Below are 8,291 nucleotides of genomic sequence, written 5' to 3' on the forward strand. Positions count from 1 at the left end.
TTAAGAATTGCCATTATATATGCAGCAAAATCGCCACTAAATATAACTTTTCAGTAGTAGATGTTAAAATGGCGGAAAAAGTATATGTGAAATGCCACTATATCTTTGTTTTAAGGGGCTTTTATTAAATTGTCATTAAAAAACATTTTTAAAGCGCCACTAATGTGGGTTTAGACATTTAATAGGTAATTTTTTATTTGAACCATTGATTTCAATTCAAATTAACGGTGGAGATGAAAATGGGAAAATGCAAATGTAAGAGAAGAAAAATAGCGGGATTGAAGTTTCTTCCCCCCACGCGCGCATTCCTGTTCTACTCGCACATTTTCATTCCAATAAACAAAGAACTATTCATCTTTCCTCTCAGTGTCAAAGTCGTGCATTCCTGTTCTATTTTAATCGCGTATTGTATTCTCTCACATTTATTTCTTCGTCCTCTCCGTTTTATTTTTATCCGCGGGATTGGGTTTTCTTGTGATGGGTGCATGAGGAAACTGCAGGCCGAAGAAGCTAAGCTGAGGAGAAAAGGCAGTCCTTTTGGTCATTTTGGAGCCATGAAAGAGGTGGAGCAGCCGATTTTTGTAGTAGGATTTTTTATTTGAGGAGCTTCGAGTGGTGGGTTTGCGTGATGGACATAGGAGGTCGACTTGTTGCAGGTTCCCACAACAAAAATGAGTTCGTCCTCATTAATGCAGATGAGATTGGACAAAAATGAGTTCTTTCACTTATTCTCCATTTTCTCTTCTTTTCTATTTTACTTCAGATGTTGATTATGGGGGTAGTTGTTTGCGCATTTTTTCTTTTGCGCTCTAGGTTCGTCCAATGGGATATATAATCTTTTTTTTTTTCTCTATTGAAGCTTGATTTGTTTCATTTTCCCCTTCTGTCCCAGGAGGAGGAAATGCCTGTCTCTGAATCTTTCTTCCTGATTCTGGTTTTGGATTTGAAGTTAATAGTCTTGGGTTTTGGTTTTCCCTTTTGTTAAGAGAAACATTTTTTAGGCTCTATCTTCATGCTTGTTTGCACTTTAGTTTTGCTGGGTAGGGATACGCATCTCTGAAATTTCTGCACCAAGCTCTGCATTGTATATCTAAAGATGTTAGCTTAGTAAATGAGGCAAAAAATTAGGGTTTCTTACTGTAGCCCTTGTTCTTGAACTTGTTCACAACTCCCAACTCCTTCCCCGCCTCTGCCCCGCCGGTAAGTAAGGAAGAAAAAGAAATTTGTGAGTCCTAGTTTAGTTCCTACAGTTTTCTAGGTCATCTAGATACCGTATTGCATGCAGTTCTTCTCCTTCTTCATTTATATTTTTTTGGGGGTGGGGGTGTGATATTTGGAATCTGGACCGAGTCACGGGACTTTCATTGTTTTCATATGATTTTATTAATCTTATAGATATTTTGAAACTATATAGTTATAGCTCTGGTTCTGGGCATTTACAAGTGAAGTCTATGAGAGAATTAAGTGGGCAAATCTGCCAGATTTGTGGAGATTACAGAGGATGGAGCCTTTTGTAGCCTGTAATGAATGTGCTTTCCCTATGTGCCGGCCTTGCTACGAGTATGAGAGAAGGGAGGTAAATCAGGCTTGCCCTCAGTGCAAAACCAGATACAAGCGCATCAAAGGTGAGGTTCTCTCTCTCTCCCTCTCTCTCTCTCTCTATATATATATATATATTTATTTATTCATGTACTTTTCTCTTTTCCTCTAACTTTGATCTCTTCTCCCCTGTGAATTAGTCCTAACATGGCATGCAATTTGCAGGCAGTCCCAGGGTTGACGGAGATGAAGAAGAGGATGGCATTGATGATTTGGAAAATGAGTTCGATTTTGGGAGTCGGTTAGGTTGATTGCTCATTTATGAGATATATTTTGAACTCCATTCAACCTCTTTTGTATCTCATTGATGCGTTCAATTTGACAGGTCTACCACTGATGAAGTTGTTTTCCATGTATCATAGTGAAACAATTATTGGATCAAGATGGTGGATAATCACTACTGTTTAGCTTTAGAATGCCAGCCTGGTTTTAATTTTAATTTATTTCAAGTATCTTTGGTCTAGTACATTCTCATAAGTTATGTGCTTCCCAAGGAAAAATCAAGCTTTTGATTGAATAATATATGGCCTGCTTTTAACATTGAATGATAGTTCTTTTGAGACCCTGAAGTTGACACGTGGCATGGTGTCCTCCCTTATAAACTTCCATCTTGTTCTGTATGTCCAATATCATTTCAGTGATGATTGCAATGAAGTAATTTCATTAACATACCTACAAAATACATGGAATGATATGCAAGTTTGATCTTTTCAATTATCACCTTTTTTCTTTCTGATCGATAGAAAAGGTTCCAAAGTCTCATTTTTGCTAAGTTGGTGAAGTCTCTGACTGTTACCATAGGCTTTGGTCCATAATATGAGGCAATAATATTAAATTAAGCACTCTTTTTTGCAGATCCTCTGTGATTGAAACAATAGTAAAAACCAGTAAACTTAAGTTGTCCTTGCTTGTAGATTGGTTAATTTTGCTCGAAGACTTGTTTAATTAGCTTAGAAAATGTTTGATATATCTATGGAACTATTTTATTGCCCCATTAATAAACTGCTCCACATTGACTTAGACTGGTCCCTATCTTCTAGCCAGGCGCTGGATTGGTTTTGATAGCTATAGGTTGTACAGGAGGAATCAATTCCAAGCTAAATCTAGATTCTGACATGTCTTATTTGGCATTAAGAAATAATTTTAATCAATTCTCATGGATATTGCAGAATTCAGTGGATTTTGTGATAACATCCTTATTAATATAATTAACTTAAGGAGAATCTTTTTTTTATTAATAACTTTGAAATTTTCGTTAATTATAAAACTTTAGAATACATTAGGATACAACAAGACGTTGTGAAAGAAATCAGCTAAGTAAGCTGAACCCGGACAGAATTACAAATGTGCCCAAAACATATATGTTCTTTGCTAAGCTATTTGCCAAACTTAAGGAGAATCCTTCTCTGTCATCAATCTACGGACATTGCAAATATGAAAGAAAAAATAAAATGAAGGAAAGATAATACACTTATATATCAGCATTACTACTTCTCTTGGTGATGTTTATATTAGGAAATTTTATATTTACAGACTAAGTGCATTTTCTGATTGTTTTCATTCATTATTTTTTGTTTTTTGCTGAATTCCCTTTAATTATTTCCTTTTTTAATAGATCCTTTAATTAATGTCTTTAATAATCCTAACTACCATATATTCTAGTTCATATTTTTCAAATAATGTGCTTGATTAGGGTTGTTAACAGTACAAGGAGTTATCAAAGTATACGATCTCAGGCAGCTCACCTACCCAAAGCTAGGGGTATCAAGAGTTATCAAACTTGTTTCATATTATGAGCTTATTCTTGGTTCTGAGTTTTCTAGTTTCAAATGTTACTAGAACTAAACCCATGATCCCATCAATGCTAATAATCAATTTATGAATTTTGAAGCTAACTGTTAAAGATAGTTAAAAGGGGATAAAATGTCATCTCCCTCTCTTAGATAGGTTAAAAACTTAAAAAGAACCGCCTAGTAGTACTTGAAGGTCCCCACCATGGTGAGGTTTTCTGTCAACTGGTAGTGAAAATGTAAAGGAGACTTGGTTGTAGGAATGTTTGCATGGGTACATAACCTCTTGCCTATAGTCAATGGGAAAAACGGTAATCCACAATCTAGAGACTTGGTGTTGTATTTAATTGAAAGGTGTGAATTTTTGATTGAAATATAATCTTCCCATTAGAATAGTGTTGTGGATCTGAAAGTTCCTTGTATTCTTTGATGAAGAATTTTGTCTGCCCCCAATGTTTTTATAGGATAAGGTGCCTTAATGTTTTATAGCACAGTGCTTTTTAATATTTCTGGAGAGTAAGTAGAACAACTAAATTCGGTGTTAAAAATTGAGGGCTAATGGCTCTGTTTTTGCTGGATTCTCTTTGGTTAAGTTGGTTTTGATAGAGTCTATTATGATCTGTTAAGTTGGTATTGAGAAATTTCTCACTCTAGCAAAAGTCTCACTAAAAGTGACTATACATAATATACAAGACTCCTACTAGGTTAATTTTACCGCAAAAACACATTATCAAAGGCTTTTTCAAGTCATATGCCTCAATCCTTAAGGATTTTTTTTTGAGTTAGTTTTCTTTCTGAATTAAGGAAAAAATCATATTATTCTTATTTTCCTTTCAACCATTTTTGGTTTCAGGTCAGGGAGGTCATCTGTAAATGATTCTTGGGCTAATAGTGTAGTCTGGCATCAAGGTCCAGAATTGGTTTAATACTTTATGTTTATTTAGCATTAAATTTGTGAAATGTAAGATAAAAATAATTTTCCCTATTCCCTTCTTTTTCAGGAAACCTTCTTTCATCTGATTTATAGAAGGGTGCATTGAATGGAGTGACTGATATGGTATGTGAACTTTCTTCTTACACTTTCTATGTCCAAGAGGTCTTCATTCACTCTTAATCTTGTATTCTTTCTATATCCAATCAATAGTCAAAGGTTTATATATATTCTTTAGAAGTACTTTTTATCCATCATTTATGCTTGACTTTATGTCACATTAGTTTCACCTACATGCTTTAGAGTTTCTTTTCTTTTCTTTTTTTTTTTTTTTTTTTTTTTCTGGTTGATGATATGTACCAGAGATATGTAGTTTCCTTCACTGGTTGATGATAGCCATGTGACCATGTACTTATGAGCTATGGGAGCACCAAGCTTATTTGACCACTTCACTTGCAACAGGTAACTCCAATAGGTCATTTTTAACATGCCTAGATATCTTAATATATTCCTTCCATTTTTAACATACATTGGAGTTGATCATAGAAACTAAGGAGTGGAAGTATTTGGTTTATTATAAAATTTTCATTATATAACTCGACCCCAAGAGAAAATTCCTAACTCCACCCCTGATTGATTCAACTAATGATGGCACTAATATTTTATTTTATGCCATCTTTATTCAACTGATGATGGCATAATCCTTTAAGACACCTAGGTTTTATTTATAAGAGAAAATAACTAAAACTTATTTAAATCAGCAACATTTAATTCTAAAAAGGAACCTAGACTTCATTTGCATGGACAGACGCAATTTCCCTAAACAGTTATAGTGCAAATGTTATTTGATAACATCCACTTCCTGCTCTCCCTCTTGCTATTATGTGCATGTAAAGGTGAAAGGATGACTAGGGGACAAACTCAAAATGATAATTTATTCTGAGGGGCAGATTCATGTAAGCACTCGTGCATATTCAAATCTTTTGTTTTTTTGTTTGTTTTTTTTTTTTGAAAAGCCTGCTCATTTAAAGTTGAAGGTGGGATCATCATGAATAACCTGATATTATTCACCTCTAAGGAAGCCTAGAAATGATAAGCTAAAATGAAATTGTTTACATTTTATATACACTCAGACAAATGATGGACTGGAGTTATCATTCAAAGTAGCCATACTTAACCAAACTCAGGAATGCTTGAAGTGAAACACCTAGCCTAACATAAAAAAAAAAAAATAGTAGCTAGCTTCACAAATGAGAAAAAGCTAAAGCAAGATCTCCAGCGAGCATAGACTTATTCGTATTGCTTACTTGAGCAAACCAAAAGCAGAAAAAGTCAAACCGAAGCTGTCATTGGGTAATCCCACTTGAGAGAGGTAATTAATGCTGAAAACAATTCATTACCTCATATTAACATTACCTCATTGGGTAATCCCACTCGATATTAACATTACCTCATCTGTGTCTAAGAAACGTATACATTTTTTTTAGTTTTCTTAATTACTTTTATTTTTATTTTTATTTTGTACAGAGGACCACACTTTATATTTTAATACAATACTATACTTTACCTTTCTTAAAAGAAAATCCTCTTGTGATTCTTCCCATCATTTTTTTGATTTTTAGGTCTTTTATTCTTTGAATAGGTTTGCAACTAATTCAGCAATGAGTTACTCAAACTTGGGTTATGAGGGTGGTAAGGCGGCCAAATTAAACATCCTCTAATGCTGAAGTGACTTAAAACCTCCCTTGTTCAATCCAAATACGTACCTACAATAGAGGTTAATCACAAAACTTGGGTTATGGGGATGCTTTCATCTTGTATATAACCATTTTATTCGTTAATAAAGAATAATTCTGTTATCCATCAAAAGAAAATCCTAATATGTTCTGTCTTAATGTACCACATGTCAGAATATTAATAATTAACAAAGTTGGTTTGTTACTGAAAAAAAGTCAAGAGGCATTTCACCAACTCTAATTGTTCCTGTTGTTGATTCTTATTTGTCATGTATTAGAAGTCATATTTTCTTTTTGACTATTTTTATTAACAAGATCGATGTATTTATTTTTTCAGGAAACTGTTAACATGGAGGGTATTGAAGATATATACTTTCGATTTTGATGAAGACTTTTGAACATCATAGAGCGAAATAATTTTTTTGTTGGTTTTTGGACTATCTATTATGGATCTATGACCTGAAAGTGACAGTTGTATATATAAACATTTTATGATAAATTTGTTTTATATGAAAATGGTTTATTTGGTTAAATTTTATAGTTATTTGATTTTTAATTAAATATATAATATGCATTTGATTTAAAGGGCATGGTGAAATTAATATTTATTGATTCAGGCCCATAAGCAACATCTTTTTTGTTGCTTCATTTTATTATTTTTTAGCATGCATGTATGAATATGTTAAGACATTTAGTGGCGTTTGTAAATGCCACTAAATCCTAAACGAATAGAATGATTAAGTCTTTTTAGTGGTAATTATAAATGTCACTATGCAGATAAATGTTTTATGACATTCAAAAATGCCGCTATATAAAAAAATAAATGCTATTATATTGTTATTGCCAGCTTTTATGGTAACTTCTAGTGGCATTTATAATTGTCACTATAGCAGTTGTTATTTAGTGGCACTAAGAATTGCTATTAAATGTGCATTTGAAACTGCTAGTAAAGGATGAATAGTTTTTATGGGCGTTTATATAAGTGCCACTAAAATTTGGATAAATGCCATTGAAAGTAAGTTTTATTGGCATTTATTTAAGTACCATTAAAAATCGGATAAATGCCACTAAAACTTTTACCGACTTAGATATCGGTGATGTAATTTGAAAACGCTGCAATAGCCTTTAATTGCGTTTTTACCTATCTTTAGCGGCATTTTTAAATGCTGCTAAAAATCACTTTTCTTGTAGTGAGGGATTTCGCTTTATATGGCAAATGCCGATGGTCTTTACGTCTAGGGGAAAGCCAACGTGGTGACAAAATTTGATGGTACTGACCAGGGTTCTAATGGAATTCAAGTGAAGTTGATAGAGGTTGATTCTATAATAGTTCAAGACCTCGGGGATGAGCGGATGAAGAGGGAACCAAAGTCCTGCCTTTAGAGCCTCCTCAAAGATGGTGATCTCGTCTGTTTCATGCTCCCACGTGAACGCCCCAAATGGAAGGGAATAATTGAACTGGTTGGGAATTCTATACTGAGCCACAAGCTCATAAATATTGTTGGCAGAGAGCTCGGTGGGACCGAAGTGGTCTGGTGCTTTAGCCCTTGGTGGCCGACGGGAGGACAAGGCCCTCTTATGAGAACCTCGTCGGTCTTGACTCCTGAGCCAAGGACCCTTTCTTGGCCTGGCGGGCCGGACCCCTTTCTTCCCCAAACTCAATATTAGACTTTGTAAAACGAAGGTAAAGAGAGATGACTCACCTAAGACAGATAAAACAACCTCGTTGACAAGAATGATAGCACTAACAACACTGAGCTTTGTGACCTCTCTATGCAACAAAGCTCCATAAAGTACGAATAAGAGAAATGGGACCCCAAGGGCTCTATTTATAGATGGCATAACGAGTAAATCAAGATCGGTTGCATCCAATGGTTCGCAAGGGTGCAATGTTTTTTATTCCGAGGCAAAATCAGTTTAGCGTGTTTTTGATGTCTGCGTAACTTAATGACCGTGTGACATCCGCGTGTACCCGGAATGCAACATCGGCCTCAAAAGTAGACCGATTGGGTTGACAAGATCCCAAGCCATTGGTCAAACTGCAGCCAAAACCGAATTCTGAACCAAATCACCTCAACTTGGTATTAGCCCTTCCCCGAGCTGGCCACCTCAAATTCGGGAGTGGGGGCCAATTGATGATGGGTAATTTGGTCTACCAATGACATTGCGACATGTAGCATCAAAGAACAACAAAAATGACACCTCAGCGATTTCAAGGAGGTGCCAAGGAGCACC

General features: G+C 34.9%; 1 protein-coding gene across 3 annotated transcripts; it reads left to right on the plus strand.

Annotated features, from left to right (window-relative positions):
• Window positions 1-293: 293 nt before the first annotated feature.
• LOC104589082 (cellulose synthase A catalytic subunit 6 [UDP-forming]-like) lies at window positions 294-6,572 on the plus strand. Of its 3 annotated transcripts, none has more exons than XM_088894224.1 (6): window positions 294-1,625; window positions 1,765-1,845; window positions 4,243-4,298; window positions 4,391-4,446; window positions 4,684-4,782; window positions 6,394-6,572. In XM_088894224.1, exons 1-3 carry the CDS (start codon window positions 1,502-1,504, stop codon window positions 4,260-4,262), a joined length of 225 nt encoding a protein of 74 aa, XP_088750350.1. In that variant the 5' UTR covers window positions 294-1,501; the 3' UTR covers window positions 4,263-4,298; window positions 4,391-4,446; window positions 4,684-4,782; window positions 6,394-6,572. The 3 variants fall into 3 exon arrangements, 2 of the variants coding, with proteins under 2 accessions (XP_088750350.1, XP_088750351.1); XR_733904.2 differs by having other exon boundaries at window positions 453-1,625; window positions 1,765-1,924; XM_088894225.1 differs by lacking the exon at window positions 4,684-4,782 and having other exon boundaries at window positions 311-1,625.
• Window positions 6,573-8,291: the final 1,719 nt, after the last annotated feature.

This window comes from Nelumbo nucifera, chromosome 1 (genome assembly GCF_055504915.1).
Source record: "Nelumbo nucifera cultivar China Antique chromosome 1, China Antique-T2T, whole genome shotgun sequence".
Taxonomy (NCBI): Eukaryota; Viridiplantae; Streptophyta; class Magnoliopsida; order Proteales; family Nelumbonaceae; genus Nelumbo; species Nelumbo nucifera.